The sequence below is a fragment of the Eimeria necatrix genome, genomic scaffold (genome assembly GCF_000499385.1).
Source record: "Eimeria necatrix Houghton genomic scaffold, Enh_scaff8, whole genome shotgun sequence".
Lineage (NCBI taxonomy): Eukaryota > Apicomplexa > Conoidasida > Eucoccidiorida > Eimeriidae > Eimeria > Eimeria necatrix.
Window position 1 is genome coordinate 61,423 of NW_013654618.1, and position 16,382 is coordinate 77,804.

At 51.9% G+C, this 16,382-nt stretch overlaps 3 protein-coding genes across 3 annotated transcripts; 1 reads left to right on the forward strand and 2 right to left on the reverse strand.

The window, feature by feature from the left end:
* Positions 1-419: 419 nt before the first annotated feature.
* ENH_00081970 (hypothetical protein, conserved) lies at positions 420-7,109 on the reverse strand (the record flags this gene model as incomplete). Its single annotated transcript, XM_013582990.1, has 14 exons — positions 420-533; positions 681-1,335; positions 1,462-2,262; positions 2,470-2,594; positions 2,792-2,899; positions 3,207-3,294; positions 3,579-3,776; positions 3,929-4,251; positions 4,415-4,864; positions 4,979-5,467; positions 5,705-5,820; positions 5,962-6,267; positions 6,384-6,537; positions 6,651-7,109. The coding sequence occupies 14 exons, from the start codon at positions 7,107-7,109 to the stop codon at positions 420-422; spliced, it is 4,386 nt and encodes a 1,461-aa protein (XP_013438444.1).
* A 1,776-nt stretch (positions 7,110-8,885) lies between these two features.
* ENH_00081980 (GTP-binding protein EngA , putative) lies at positions 8,886-13,794 on the reverse strand (the record flags this gene model as incomplete). Its single annotated transcript, XM_013582991.1, has 12 exons — positions 8,886-8,907; positions 9,275-9,387; positions 10,193-10,315; positions 10,539-10,706; positions 10,905-11,008; positions 11,185-11,297; positions 11,459-11,575; positions 11,781-11,860; positions 12,147-12,263; positions 12,556-12,621; positions 12,778-13,031; positions 13,296-13,794. 12 exons carry the CDS (start codon positions 13,792-13,794, stop codon positions 8,886-8,888), a joined length of 1,776 nt encoding a protein of 591 aa, XP_013438445.1.
* A 681-nt stretch (positions 13,795-14,475) lies between these two features.
* Positions 14,476-15,882, forward strand: ENH_00081990 (hypothetical protein, conserved; the record flags this gene model as incomplete). Its single annotated transcript, XM_013582992.1, has 1 exon — positions 14,476-15,882. The coding sequence occupies one exon, from the start codon at positions 14,476-14,478 to the stop codon at positions 15,880-15,882; it is 1,407 nt and encodes a 468-aa protein (XP_013438446.1).
* Positions 15,883-16,382: the final 500 nt, after the last annotated feature.

Sequence of the window (16,382 nt, forward strand, 5' to 3'; positions counted from 1 at the left end):
ACGAAAAATTGGAACCTTAGCAAGGAAAGAAATCTCAGCAAAGTCGCAGCCCTGGGCAAGCAAAGTAACAGCGCTTGCGCCCCGCCTCCTAAATACTGTAGCAGCAATTTTGGCGAGGCAAATAATTGGCTAGAGCAATAAAGAAACGTCAGTTACAGCGCTGCAAGACACTGGGAATGTCTGTATTAGAGCGTGAGCTTCCCATCTTTCCCTCTCGTTAACATTTTACTTTCGTACGGCCAGCCACTCAGCGTCAAGCGCAAAGTTGTACCCCGCAGCCATATTGTGTGTCTGTTTCCAAACCCCAAGTCAGTGGCCTCTGTGCTGTGACTCGACTTTGATTGCTGGTGTAAATGAAACACACCCCTATCTTCACCCCTCTGTCCACCCCGTGGTAGCCAACACTATTTTAGCGCCTGCTAAGCTTGCGCTGGCCGCTTAAGCTTTGCTCGTCTGCCTCCCCTTCCCGATGGTCTCTTTGAGCAACAAAGAGGCTTCACCGTAATTCTCATAATTATTGTTGGCTCTTGCCTCTGCACAAAATTTTTCAAAATCTTTTAGAAAGCGTCACGGGGCACCTAAGCTTTTGCTCGTTGAAATGTCGACAGGAGCAGGAGCTCAGGGGACTCTTCATCCGATATTACCACAGGAAGCACTGTATTGCAGCCTAATGCGCTTACCAGCGCCCTGCGGCTGCTGCTAAGGAAGTGCTGGTCGCTGTGGCCGTCAGCCGCAGCGCACAGTACAAGGTCTGCAAGCAAACGAGACCGTACGCTTGGTAAAATTGCTGCCGTTGCCGCTACTGAGTTTTCATATTCTATTCCCACATCTGCGAAACCAATGCCTTCACACCACACCGGCATGTAGAACCGCTGCTGCAGCTCGTGCTGCTGTTGTTGCAGCTGTTGCTCCTCCACCTGAAGAGCCCGAAGCATTTCCCGCTGCTGGTGCTCCTGTTGGTACTGCATGCTCATGGGCGCCCCCGATTCAGCATTATACTGCTGCTCAAGGGCTTCTAACCTTTGCGACATCTGCAGTAGCTGGAGCTGCTGTCCCAGCTCAGCAGCAGCAGCAGTGCGGTGCACCTGTTGCTGCTGCTGATCCTGCAGAAGTGGAAAGTAAAAATTGCGATTTTCCGAAACTATCGAGAGCAGTCCATCAGCAACTCGCTGATTTTGCTGCTTTCGCGGCATAGCACTAGCGAATGACTGGTCATCAGGCCTTCTGCAACTGCTGCCACTGGAAGCAACAGCAGCAGAAGCTCCCTTCAGAAGCATCGCAAAGGCCTCGAGCGCAGTAAACTGCTGCAGTGGTAGCTGAGGCAGTCGGTACTCACTGCATCGTTGCAGCACCCAAACATGCGCAAAACGAATACTCAGCTAAAAGAATGGCACTCCAAACAGCAAACTGTTAACAGCAGCACAGGCAGCAGCTCCAGCACAACGGCCAGCCACAGCCTACCTTGTCCGCAGCTGCATTTGTTCCTGACGAAGGCAGCGCAGGCACTCTGACAGTGATGTCGCCAGAGGTGCAGCCAGCAGCAGCTCGGGGCTGCATGCAAAAGGATCCTCCTTGTTGTTCCTGTCCTCGATGCAACTGCTGCTGTCACAAGGCCCTTTGGCATTTTCGCGCGGGATACCCACGCCTGCGAGATTCTCTGCCAATATTGGACTGTCAAACGTGCTTCTGCTACAGCTGCTGCTGCTGCTGCGTTTACAGAGAGCCAAAGACTCAACAATTACAGGCACTACAAGGCCTGGGAGCAGCGCATGCTGCAGCCACTCGGCGACGGTGCAGTGGCCTCTGTTCTTTGTCTCAGCACCTTCTGCACCCTCAAAAAAATCATCCAAAGCAGACGCAGTGAGAGCAGACGACACAACTGTAGCTGGAAGGGCAGCAGCAGCGGCACTGTGCACTGAAGAACGACGCGTTGCAGCAGCTTCCACAGCCATGCCAATGAAGCCTGCATAGCAGCAAAGTGAAAGGCAATAGCAGCCTAAGAGGCAAACTGCATGCTGCTGATCCATTCTCAGCCATTCGTCGGCGTTGTTCGCGGCTACAGGGAAGGCCACTGCTGCTGATCCTACAGCAGGATCAGCTTGAGCAGCTGCAGCTGCTGCAGCAAGCGAACGCTGCGGTGTACGTGCCACGCGGAGCAGCGGCAAGGCAGCTCTGGTCCTCATCGGGTGTTCGAGATAAAAAAAGCCAAAGATAGACAATAGCATCTGTAGCAGGAACTGAACGCCACGCAAAACCCGCTTCCTGCAACAAGAGAAGCAGCGGCCGCAAGCGCAGATTTGATTATGCCATGTTGGTTGGTGAATATGATTCAACGGAACACAACCATGGAATGCGAGATTTTGTAAAAAGCAAAATTGTCCCTTGACAAGATGTAGCAGCTGTAGCGACAACAACGGAAGCATAGAAGGCAACCTTTTTGTAACCGCGGGAACAACGCCATGTGCCTACTCTTCAACGTGCTGCTGGAGTCTCTCTGCTTCAGTGAAAGGAGCCGCCGTGTTTAGAGCCGGAAGCAGCTCTGCTGCGCACTCCCATAACAGCTCCGACACGCGGCCAGCGATCGCCAGCACGTCCTGCAAAGGGAGCAGCAGAAACAAGTGCACTTCGTGCAGTGGGCTGTGCAAGGAGTCGGTAAGGGCATCCCGTGTAGCAATGACCGCTACATTACTCTAGGCTGCATTACGCGCGGTATTTGCAGCTGCCAGCAAAAGCAGCATCAGTTCCTGCACGGCCTGTGGCCACTGTTGCAGTCGCCGCAGCTTCGACTCACAGCCGGAAAACTGTTGCACATCCATGCAACAAATGCGTCCAGGCGGTCATCAGGGGCGCCACCCCAGGAAGCGCTGCGTCGCCACAAGACCTCACCCACCAGCACGGCCTACACCAACAGCAGCAACAGAAACCGAACAGAAAGCAGAAAGGGTTGCAGTTAAAATAATAACTGCGGCCCAAATAGTACAGACCGACTTACTGGTAAAGCCACAACCACAGTGCCTAGCTGATTCATCTGTCGTAAAGAAGGCCACTACTGCTGCAGCTTCTGCTTTAGCCCTTTTTGACGCATCTTTTGCACTGTTATCGGCGCCTTTGGTACTACTTCAGCAGCCTGTGTGGTCGATAGAGCACCTATGATGCTGCAGTATTGAGTAGAATTCATAAGGGAATGGCGAATGTACTAGCCCTACTCGTCGATGGGGAGACAGCTGCTGTGTAAAGCGCGCAATGTAGTAATCTAGCGGCCCACGGCTGTCCAAAGCGTCAAAGACATATTGCCTGTAATAACGACAACAAGAGTAACTTCCGCACCGATGCACAGCACGTGGCTGCAACGACAGCATGCAGATAAGGCACAAAAAACGGGGGGCAACAGCGAGTACCAGCCTCCGCTCCCCTTTTTGTATTCCCTTGTGCGCTGCTGCTGCTGCACCAATGTAAACAAGACACCAGCACTAGCTAAATATGAACAGCGCCCGCAGGTTTTGCGCTGTTCTAGCTGGACACAAAGCAATTGGATAGCAGCAGTCACCAACACAAGCAACGCCAGTTGCCCTCCATACCCAATAATCTCATCGCACAATTCCGAGTCTACGGAGAAGAGACTATGGGGCTGCAGAATCAGAGTGTTCGCAACAGCACAATGCTGCGGACGATGCGGCAGCAGCTGCCGCCTCTGCGACTGTTGTTGGCCGATCTCGCGAAGGGCGCAAAGCAACAGTGCAGCAAACCGCTGTACCTCCGGGTTCGTTCCTGTAGAGCTGTCGACGCACAGCAAAACAACGCAACAAAAGACCAGTCAATGCTGCACTGGCACCTCTCCTATGTTAATTACCACGTCAAAAGGTTGCGTCCGAACTTCAGTGAAGCAGCAGAGTAAACTTGGATGGCGACTTCTGAGCTGTTGGCTCACTTCAATACAAAGTTGCCGTCGCTAGGTTTAGAGCAGCAGACTGTTGCGCCGTTGCTGGCAAGCTGCTGGAGCTGCTGCAGCAGCTCCAGCGTGTGTGATCCTTCTTCATGTGCATTAATTGTCGTATTTGCCGCATCTGCCTCTCCTGTTGAAGCAGTGTTAGTTGCTGTAGTCTGACGACCCTCAAGAACCGCAATTGGCATTTCCATGTACGCAGATATTAGTTGTATCTGTAGCTGTCGGAAGGAATCCCGCTGTTCTGCTGCGATGCGCAGCTTGCCGCTTTTGCTGTTGCACAGCGAGTCAGAGAGTAGTGACAAATTCTGGACCAAACAACAACGCACAATCAGAACTAGTTGTTTCTGCTTAACCGGAGTTGTGGCTGTTTGGGCTGACAAACAAACATAACAGGGGGAAGATAAACAAAGTAAGCGACAGTTGCTACTGTCACACGAAATGCTGCAGAAGAGCAGCGTAATAGCTCACCTGCAGGATGCGAGATACGAGCGCTGCGACAGTTCTATCTAAAGCTGCAGCCTCTGGAAGTGCAGTTGCCGTTGAGGTTGCTGCCTCAGCTGCCGGTGTTGCAGGCGGCATCGCGTTCTTGACGCCGTACAAAAGAGCGTCAGCCTGGTCGCCTCTTGCTGCGGTAACTGCAGCAGAAAAACGAGGAAGTAGCTGCAAAATGTCACAGCTTCCTATCCAACGGCTGCCGAGCTGTTGCTGCAGCGCTCGTGGGCACTGGTCCTGTTGCTTCGGCTGCAACATATCGCAGCGCTTTGTGTGCGAGAAAAGCGAATGAGCCTTGTAGAGTGATCCAGCTGCAGCAGCAGCTCCTGCAGCGGCTGCTGCTGAAACAGCAGCAACTTCTCCACGGTAGAGGCCGTGGGGCTGTTGTTGCCTCAGCATCTGCACCAGAGTTCCTGCTAGTTCTTCCTGCGGATCCACAGCAACACAACCAGAGCGCATCCAAGTGAATGCTGTACTATAAGCAACGCCATGACGAGAAGCAGAAGTGCGAACAGTAATAGCAACAAGCGCAGCCCTTACATGCATAGCGTGACAAACAGCAAATATTGCATCTCCCCAATTCTCTGCAAGAGCCAAAAGGGCCTCCAGGTCCCCCAAGATAAATCCATATACTCCAGCTTCTTCCTGACTCATACAGTAATGACTTCCGCATAGGCCAAATTGGCCGTTGGTGCTGTTGGTGCTGCGTCTACTCATGTCGCCTTCAGATGTGTTTGGCCAGCAGCTACTGCTACCCAGATTCTCGGTGCTGCTGTGGAGGATAAGGCTGCATGCATACTCTAGCAGCCCGCGCTGAGTCTTTCCCTCTCCTTGTCTTCCAAGGTCAGATGCGTCAGCTCCAGTGAACAAGGCTGTGCTGCTGCTGCTGACGTTAGTAACCGTTGTATCCTGAGCTTCAGTACCCAAAGCAGTCTCAAGATATTCATCTAAAGCAGACCGTTTTCTGCAGCAGCTGCTGCTCTCCTCCAGTAGATCCTTCACCGTACGTCCACATGGCCACAATGCACTCTGAAGCAGCAGAAAAAACAGCAGTAGCTTGGCAAAGAAGACATCCAACCAGCAGCAATCGCAGCGGCGGCAGCCATACGAGGCCAGTGAGAGAAGACTAAAAGCACTGGTGGGCAAAGCAACAGAGAACAAGGGTTACAGCGAGACTGCAAAGCCAACAGAAAGCATTTCAAAGCAACAGCAACACCGAAGCGAGCAACATGATTCACGAAAACCGCAGCAACCACAGTAACAGACTCGTAGTATCCACGATGCATTGGATAGGAACTCGATTTCCTCAGGGCTGAAAAGGCCGCCAGCGCCAGGCAGACAGAAGTCCTCAGTGCCATGCGTCTCTAGCCACGCCTCTCCGCCTGAACCAGCGACAACACGGTCACAAAAACCCACAGTGCGCGTTACAATACAGGAAAACAGCCGCTGCGGGCCAGGAACGGCAACACGAACCAGAGTAGCTGAAGACAGCCGCAACAAAAAGCACAAAAACACGAGCACACCCCTTAAGACGTGCACAAGCCACGACGCCCCTTTGGCTGCTGCCAGCGCCTCTGCTGTTTTTATTTGGCCCGCTCGAAGCCGTCTCCAGATGGACATGTAGAGACAGCTCGTTGCCCTCCTGTCAGCAGCATCAACGGAGGGGCACGCTACAGCAGCAGAAGCATGAGCATTTTTGCCTTTTGAAGCAACTGATCCTCCCGATAATACTAATTGACGCTGAATCTGCTGTGGGTCTTGTGTGGGAAGCGCGTAGGGCCAGTCCATGTGATAAAACGCCTTTTGTGCTGTGGGCCGCCCGGAGATAGCTGCAGCACAGGACAAAGACAAGTGCACTACTAGCTAGCAGCGCCCACAACAACAGCTACGGACGCGTGTTCATTGTTAAAGAACTAACTACTGCGGAAAGGTGGAGCTGACGCACAGAGACGCTGCTGAAAATCTGCAGCACTGAGAGAAAAGTCCCCGCGGCCAAGAGCAGCTGCTGTATCCTGCTGCTGTTCCTGTTGTTGTAGCCACAACCGAACCGCTAGGAGACATCTCAGAGAACGGTACTTAGAAAACATTAACAAAAACGCCTGAGAGGCATTTGACAGTAGCGCATTGCACAGATACTCCTCCGGACTGCCCCGTTGCTGCTGTTTCTGTTTCTGCTGTTGATCCTGCATAAGGGTTTGCTTCAACGCCTTACTTGGCCTTCAGAAATGATAGATTTGTCGGTCAGGTCCTCCCGCAGACTACGAATAGCGCTGGCATCTGTTGCTACTTCTGCATCTGCTGAGGGGAGCACCTGCATAATCTGGTGTTGCAGCTTGTACCCCAAGGCATCAACCTGCAGCATCATCTTGAACAGCGATAGTGTGCTTTGCATCTCCTGGCGCAACATCTGCTGCTGGTCATTGCGGCAACAGCAACCCGATATGTATCTTCGTTCTGATGCTATCAGCAGCTGCTGCTGCTGCTGGGGGCTTCCATTGCAGCAGGCGCAGGACGACTCTAACCCCTTCAAGCAGCGATCCACCGACCGAAGAAGAGAAACAAACGGATCTGTCGGTAGTGCAGCCCTGTCTGGGGCTGTAGCAACACCTGTGTAAGATGTAGCAACACGTGCAGGAGGCGGTGCACGGGAAAAAGCTGGGGTTTCCTTCATTTTCCGTCCGTGGTTGTAGCAACGAGTCCCTCTACTGCTGCATCAGTACTTGCTGCTGCTAGTAGGAGGCACCCCTCTCCTTGTAAGAGTACATAAAATGGGGAGGTTTTTGGAGTTGAAGCCCTCCAAAGATGGGCCGGAGTCCAAAACCCAAGCAGTAAACCCCAAAGCATCAGCGCTGCCCCACGTCCATTCTATCAGACCCCCTAAAGTCACAATGCAAAGGGCTGTTCAGGATGTAGGACTGAGCAATCAAGTCGTGAGAGCGCGGCAAGTACGTCGAGTGTGAGAAAGCGCGTGGACTACGGGAACAAGATTCGTGCCTCTTCCAACCCTTTTGTAGAGATCCTGAAGTAAAATTTAGGGGTTTAGCAACTGAAAAGAAAACGAAACTCCCGAGAAACCCTCTGGACAACACAAGTTTGCCCAGTGTATCATTTGACAACGGTGATATAGTGTACCAGTGAAGCAAATACCTCCTTGGGGTCCCTTAATCTAGTAAACCTTTGATGCTTGCAGAGTTTGGAGCCAAACACTATTAGACATGGCTGCACAACTTCGCAGCGCGTCATTGGAGGCCCTCTGTGGGGGGCCCCGTGAGGGGGCCTTCGAAGCCAGCCCAACAACTTTAGAGGAGGGGAGCCACGGAGAAGATGTGTCTGCTTGTTTTATTTTTGGTTCTTGTACATACTGCACATGTGCATGACAGCGCAGAGCACATGTATGCTCCTGCACTGTAGCGCTCCTCCACAGTGGAGACCTACAGTAGTTACAGGGCCAACTTTGAGAAGCACAGTGTGAGACTTTCCGGAAACGTAAATGAGGAGCATCTGAGGGAGTTGAGAAAGCTATGATTCGAAAGTATGGATAAAGTCGGCCTTCTCGTCGCCAAACTTTTGGTGGAGGATTCGTCAAGAACACCAATTAGCAAGATTAATTTTGCGGGAAGGGAGCACTGCAATTGCCGATGGCTTGCGCAGTAGCAGCAATCACGGAAAAAACGCGCCCAGCTACGCTACGCCTCAATAGGAAGATACAGCCAGTCGTCTCGAACAGTACTCTGACAGTATCGGACGCTTGGTTCCTGCTAGTGAGGTTACTATTTATTATGTCGATCAGCTATTGGTCTGATCACTACTCAGACTGAGCTCAACACGCTGAGCGGAACTGTTTAGGCTACCGTGCGGCGACGGCTTCAGAGCTCTTGCAGCGCAAACAGTGTGTAATATTTAGACTTAACCCGATGCCGGGACATCACGCAACACGGCACTACCACACCCTCTATCGCTTTATGACCTGTAGGGTTTCAGCCACCCGCACTCCACCAGCAGATTCAAAGCCTCAGCAGAAAAGGGCTGCCTTGAGCTCACCAAGTTTCAGGTATATGGGGAGAACAATACGCTTGTTGAGTGCATAATCAAGGTGCCATGACTAGTACACAAAAGGAGAGGAGGGAAAAAAAAGTCCGTGCGGCAACGAATCCGCAAAGTGAGACTTAAAAGCAACACCCGTGACGATTCTCCGTATAGACCTGGGCGCCTTCATGTACGAGACACTGACTTCGGTGCCTCATTCACACATAGACCCAGTAATTTGCTAACAGGGACATCCACAAAAGCTAGTCCATCCGATACTCACACTACTACAATACGTCCCGCAATTCATGTATGTACGTGTGTACGCTTGCGCTCCGTCTACCCATGCATGGATGGCGCAAGGGACCCCACGAGCCACGCGAAGAAGGCTGGAAAGAAACGGAGAAAAACAAAAGTCCATTCAGCACTCCGCAAAAAGAGAGCTGAAAACGCACAACACCCATGAAAACTCCCTTCTTAGACAATACAGGGAATAATGATGCTGCCATGCCGCCTTCTCATGGTGGGTCCTAACGGCTGCGGGACAGCCTAACTGCTGGCAACCGTTCTGAGCTGCGATGCCTTTGAGAAACCGGCACCTGCTATTTGTGTCCCGCCTGTTAGGGGCCTCGCTTCCTTTGTCTGATGAGTTGCTGCATGCTGCGAAGCCGCTTATCCCGGAATATCCACCTGAAGCACGCGGCAGTGACAGCAGATCAACCATTGGATCAGCTTGCACGAACACCTAAAAAAGTACTGTGAGCTTCCGGCACGCGGGAAACCGGGGCGACCCTCGAAAGGCGCGCTCACCGGATTGGAGTTGAGTGCATAGAAAACGCGCCTCTCACAGAATAATCAATATACCGTTTGTAAGCTTCACTGAAGAACTCCGATTTATTGCAGAATACCACAATTGTAGGCGGCTGGCAATTCACCTAACGCAGACCCCTTTGACGCAGCAATGACGAAATCAAAATCAGAGGCAAAAGGGGCACTGATGGCAGCACACATGCACTCCATATGCGCGAAGGATACGGCATAAATCATGATAAAGCTTTACACTTCGAAGAAAAAAGAGCTCGTGTGTCCTGTAGTTGGGATAGGAGCCTAGAGAGGGGCGTATGCATATGCAGGTAGCTCGACTCATTCTAGAAGCATTGGTACTTTTGGCTTATACAGTTATTAAAGGCATTTTTCAAATGCATCGACGCATGCTCATTGATCACCCCAAGACAGGTTGTGTGCAGTTACCTGCTGCGCTAAATATATCTTCCCTCGCTTGCCATCTCTCGTCACGGGTGGCGGAAATAAACCCACGGCGTCCCGCACCACAAAATTCAATAGTGCAGTCGTTAGTCGCCTACGGTGCTGCAGAGAATGAAGAGTAAAAGCCAGAGAGCAGCATCTTCAAGAGTAGTGTCGGCAATAGCGGCGTTGCTGTTTCTGTAGGCACTGGTGTGGACGAAGCTGCAAAGTCCTTTTCCAGCTGACTACTGCCAACTGAAACGTGCATCTACTAACAGGTGAAACTTGAAAAAAGCATGTCCAGCCAAGTGTCTATAGAGGCTGCCTGGCTTGACAGTTCAGGCCAGTCTGTACGTCCAGTGACTGCGGTTTCCACCATGCCTATCTGAATAAGTCAACCCTGAGAACCGAATTCTAATGCATCCACCTCTAGCCTTAAGCCGCGAACGGCGAAATTAAGCCTTAAAAACTAAAGGCGGGCACCTGATTCACTGCAGCATCAACGGCCGTCCAAATCTTGGCGACGCCTTCCCCTGTCTCCGCTGAAACGAATAAGACCTCTGACCAGTAGAGGGGGAAGAGCACCTTGCGCACATATTCGACAGCCTGTGGGAAAGCCCCCAAGCAAGCAGAGCCCCAAAGTCACGGCCAACGAAACTGTATGAACACTGATAAAGTACTAGTGGAGGGGAAGACACTGGTGATGACACTAACAACAGCAAGCATGGATGGGAGGACGTAGGACACGAACAAGCCAGGGTGAAGCTATGGAACAGAGCCGTCGGAAGGGCCCTTGCCAGATAGTTAAGGTGGCATCACCCCACCGTACCTCATTGTGTTTAAAGTCATTTGTCTGAAGTGCAACATCCCACTTATTGAGAACTACAACAACACCACGACCAAAGGCTTCCAACATTTTTGCAAGATTTACGTCTTGGTGTGTCAACCCCGCCAGAGCGTCCACAACCAACAAGCAGACATCCGCCCGCTGGGCCGCCTAAACATGGAGCACAATCATATGCTTCGGCAGAGCAGAAACAAGTGCAGCAACAAAAGCAAAAGTAGCAGCTACACGGCCCATCGCAGTAACAACAAAAGGTGATAGGGCTGCTGCCCCCGCAGCTACCTAGCCACCTAGAAAATCACCCACAGGGCTTCCAACATGCAGATAGAAAAGAGGCTGCCAAAAACTCACAGTTTTTGCGCGGGCAACCATATGTGCATCAATATTCACAGTTTTCCGGATCCCGCTCGCCCGCCGGATACCGGCAGTGTCTACCACGCAGTAAAGTCGGTTCCCTTCAGACAGCAAACGATGCGCATGCACAGTAGCCCTCCAGTCAGTCTTTGGGCTCAAAAACTTGAGCGCGTGTAAGCCTTCCAACAGCTGTGCCACCGCAGCCAGCCAATGCTAGTGACGCAGATGCCTCTCCTGTCTGAGCGTCCTACACACACGGTGAGACTTTCAGCCTTACCACGAGAGACAAATTCGTCAACCGCGTCGCGAGTGGTGCCAGGGATAGGGCTCACAATACTGCGCTGATAATTGACGAGGCGATTTAGCAGACGGGACTTGCCCGCATTAGGCCTACATTCGTCCAAATGCTTAAACTCTAAATTCTTAGTCGCCAGTCCTACGACCGTAAGTTTCAGGAATTCGTTCTGGAGGTGTGCTTGCAGTAGACACCAGCAACTTCTACTGCTAGATTGCGTGCTCGTCCGAAGGCAAAAAAGACAATCTAACTGTACCTCCCGATAAGGGCGACTCGTACATGGTCTCTCAAGCCATCCTGGAGGCTGCCTTCACTTGGGCGAAGAGATGTGCGGCTGGGAGCGTTCTCATGGCATTTCACCGCCTCCACGCACCTGAACTCAAAGTGCTAGCCCAGACTCGATTTAAGCCTCTGGCTACACTTGAAAAGGCAAACTACACCTGAGACTGTCTCGCCATCAAAGACACAAGCGCAGGCCGCGTCAGAAACAGTAACAGTAATCCCATCCCAGACGGCATAAAAACAGGAACGTCAACAGCACATCCGAAAAACCCAAACAGAACCTGGAAATACCGTACCTGTCTAGAAGCTCACTCACACCGGAGCCAGTTGCTGCGCTGCATGGCATTGGCACCCCCAGGCCAAGTCTCCAGAAGGCCTGCAAAAGACGGAAGGTGCACAGAGCCCCACGAGTACACCTTAACTACGTGGACAGCGAAGAGAGATAGTGCAGCAAGAAAAGACAAAAGTACGATTGCAGGCGCCAACGTTGCGGAGAGCAGCCGTCGTCGGGAGCGCCTTGATGCTCATTGAAGCAAAAGGCGGCTGCCCTTTGTCCAGTTATTCATAGCTTCCTTATCTTTCTCAACGCCCTCTGTCCTATGCGTTCGTTACTGAAGAAGCAAACGCCCGTGCCTCTTCGACGCCCTTTGAAGCAAGCCTACCTGCGCCTCGGCTACAGCGGTCTTGGGGTTCTCGCATTTGTTTACACAGAGGACAACGGGCGCCTTCAGGTGTCTTGACAATTCCGCCAAATACTCATCGTCTTCCTGCACTCCGGCCTGCAAGAAATGTGGAACTCTGTGCGGCTGTATCTCCTTTCCGCTGCTGTACACTATGTGTGACAACAGCAAGTAATAACAGCAGCAGGTGACTTTCCAAAGTGGTTTCTGCTGCCTTTGTGGCAGATGCTTGCTTGCCCGTGCATTTGCATACACTTTTATGAATTTCCATGCCTTTGCGTGTACACAGCTGTAAATAAGTTTAGTCTCTTCTTCGTCACAAAATTCACAAATTAATGTCGTGAGTCGTGTTTTCCTCCCATTTGCTTCACAGAAGCGGTGAGTGTCCTACCCTTCCGTCCACCACTAGAATTACGCAGGTCGCTTGCTGTATGGCGAAGGAGACTTGATCCCTGAGCTGCGGACCAATAAAGATAAAGACGAAGCAAACAGACACGAAATACACAACACGTGCACACAATAAGTGCAAAAATGTACGGGGACAAAGTCCAAACTCATACTGCATCCATACGCGCGAATATAAGTGAAGCATTGTCAGCCCAGGTAACCTTACCTCGGCAGCAAACGGCCCCAATGATGCATCTTCCATCACAATTCCTCCCGTATCTGCCACCTCAAATTCCGTTCCTCTCCACTCAATCAAAGACAACAGACAATCTCGGGTCGTGCCAGCGGCTGAGCTTACTAGGGCACCCCCCCGAAAGCCTCCTGTAAGGTCCCCAAAACAAATGCGATTAAACAGGGCGCTTTTCCCCACGTTAGGCCGACCCAGAAGACATATTCGATGGCAGCGCCGTGGCGATGCACCTGGAGGAGTGGACATTGCAGCAGCAGGCGTGCACGCAACAACGACGAAAGACGAAATGTTAACTACAGCTATGGAAAATAATGTAAGCGGCAACATAGCTGCCAATTTCCCGTGGGAAGCTTGGGTGGATGGCTTCAAGTGTAGGTGACTGAGTTGAGGAGTCAGTGGGGTGAGCATCACACAGGAGGACAACTGGATGGAGCCAAGAGCAGAAAAGGAGCAAACGCAGTGTAAAGGAAGGGTAGCCAAGTGGAATGGCTGACCAGTAGTGTGGTTAAAGGCTCTTGTTTCATCTGCCTCATCAGACAGCAAAGCAGATGCACGCATGCCACCTCCCGCCGATAATGCCGGCAGTCGGCAAACGCTTGTCGATGCTGCCGGCGTTGTAGCAGTACCTACTTCTGGGGGCATGCTAGCCGTCAACGGGCTTAGAAAAGTTGCTTTACTCGCGCCTGGAAAAAGATCCCTTTTCAGCCATCCAAGGCTTTGCAAACCTCTGCAAGGGTACGGCTTCCTTAGGGCCACAACGTCGCCCCGTTGATGCAGCAATGGAGAGCAGTGTGTGCGTGCCAGCGGAAGCAGAAGTAAGAAAAGGCGCGACAGAAGTAAAACACGGCTTGCGGTCCTTCTTGTTCCCGATGCTTCCACTATGCAGTGTCTGCTCACAGCCGCTGCTCTTCCCTGTCCATCAACTACAACTGGCAACAGGAATTGTTGTGTTAGCCCAAAGGGCCTTTGCTTTGCACCGAGGTGATCCTCCATCTCTAGAGCAGTTCAAACCCCTTGGGGAGCCTGTGTGGAGTCCAGGACTACCCGTTGGGGTTTGGTCAAAAAGTAACGCAGCTTTTCCATGGGAGATGGCAGGCGGAACACAGTCGAAGTGCTTCTACCAGGAAATTACATAAATCATTCGAAAATTATAAAACGGGACGTGAGTGCAAGGGCAGATCAAAGCAGCTCAGGGCTGGGGATTGAACACGCCCTCTTGCCTCAAATACCTACGTTCCAGGAAGAAACGTTTTTGTAGACTCTCTGATTCGCTCAGGCAAAAAATGGCTAGTTATGTGTACTGTTTTATTCTCCTCTAGCTGAGCCTTCACAATATACGCAAACAGGCTCAAAGGGCACCATATTCTACCTGTGGCATACTTGTTAGTGCTCGCATGTGGGGGCCCTTCTCGGTGCCCAGTGTTCAACACAGTTTAGTTTTTTCCTCTTTTCCGCTTGTTTTTTCATTCCGTGTGAGTTTCATATGTGACAGTACAAGAGTCGCATGCTAAAGGAACTGCCGAAGGCGCTTTGGTGTTTGTGCCCCGTGCTGTCCTTGCGTGTCTCCTGTGGTCCGTAGCAACCCCTATTCTTTCGTTTTCTGCCCCATTTTTTCTAAAGCATCATTTTCCCTTGGAACTTTTGCTACTATCTGGGCCGATACATTAGACGCGGATGGGTCGAAACACCGCGGCGGGGAAGGCCACGGAAGGTCAAGCTCGTACCGAGGGCGGGGCTGAGAGTGAAATCAGCTGCATTATCACTAGCAGCTGTGATGGTGGCAGTAACAGCAATGAGAGCAGCAACAGCGTCAGTGACGGCCGAAGAACGCGTGGCGCAAAAGGGATCCAGGATGCTGCCTCTGGCTGCAACGACACAACTACAGTGGTTGCCGGTAACAGCCGCAGCAGCAAACTGAGGGGAAACAGAACAAGTTTCAAGGATTTACCTCATGACAGCAAAGAAAGCAGTGCCTCTTCAAAGGAAAACAGTATCAGTAGCGCGCCCAGCGGTAACTGGAATCGTAACAGCAGCGACAGAAACAGAAGCACAGGAGACAGCAACAGCATCAGCAGCAAAAACAAAGTGCAGCTGCTTCGTCCCGTGGCTCTTGCAACCCCTAGAATATCCCTTAGCCTTTTGCACAGCACGTCTTTACCCAAGGCCTCTTCGTACAGCCCTCCTCAAGTCCCCTTATCTGTTCAGGGCGCAGATGAGCAGAAGAGCGGCAGTTTAGCACAGCCAGCAGAAACAGTAGGAAATTCTCTTCCTCCTGCCTTCAGTCACCTTTCTCTGGGTCGGCAAGCCCCCACACCCCTACTTAAGCCACTCAACAAGCCAAGTGGTCCATCAGTGGAAGACAGGGTCTTCCTGGATACAACAGCAGCACCTGGAGTCGTCAGCTTGCAACCTGTTGAACCTGCTAGGGAATGTGTACCGCTGAGCAGCAGCAGCAACACACTGAATGTACCTGGCGAAAGGGACGACAGGAAAGTAGCGGAAGCAGTGGCTGCAGGTGGCTTGCCTCTTTCTATGGCTTCGGTTGCAATGCAGCAGAAGAGGCCTGTGAGTGATGCCTCTCTGATCTGTACGGACATATCTGTGCTGCAAAAAGCGGAAAAAGAGAGGCGTCGAGTTGCAGAAAAGCAGCAACTGCGGCAGTGGTTCAACATGCCCCTAACGGAAGTATCCCCACAGATGCAGAGGGAGCTGAAAGCTCTGCAGCTCTGGGCGCATGCAAACAGCAAGACGTTCAGTGGCCGTAACAGGGAGCCCGTGGTGCCCATGGTGAAGCAGAAAGGCAACAGCAGTGGCTTTCCTATCCATGCTGCATACATGGGAGTAGCTCGTGTTGTGGGAGGAGGCCTCCGCGGAGTCGGGGGAGGCCTCGAATCGCAGGCCGCTGGTACGGCCAACAAGGGACCGAGAGGGAGGGGAGGGGCTTCTTCTGTGCTTCAGGAGATGCTCAGAGACCCAAATGTAGCTAAATGGACAAGAAAAAAGTGCAGAGAAATACGACAGAATAACGCAAACAGGATCACGAAGGTAGTGCCACGAAGGAATAAAAGGCTCAAGAAATGAATGCTTGGCAGGAATTAGTGGGGGTGTGAACAAGTAGAAGGGATTAATCGCTTGTGGTAGATTCTCATTTCGCATGTAGAGGCCACCAAGAGCGCTGTGCTCTTGCATGAAAGCCAAGATGCAAAGTTAAGGAGCAACAGGCTATGTTTTTCGGAACATGGACGGTGCTGTGTTGCTACCTCCCCTTTTGGGGCGCGCGAACATTTTGGAGCTACTGCAACGGCCCACAGGGCCCTAAATTCAGAGAGCACTACGAAACATTTTTTAGCTCTGAGGCAGCCTTTACAGCATGCCCATTTGGTCCCGCAGAGCCCTCTGTGGTGCCTTGCATGACTTTTTGCAGGGAATTGTAGACACACATTGCCTGGGTTCTGAGTACTTGTCAGTATAAGAGAAGGCTTCTCTTCGATAGAGCTGACAGGTCTCGCCTGCATAGAGCTAAGGAGCCACTTTTACAGCGGCCGGGGTCCCTTCTAGTTGATGCGGTTGGAATGGCGTGC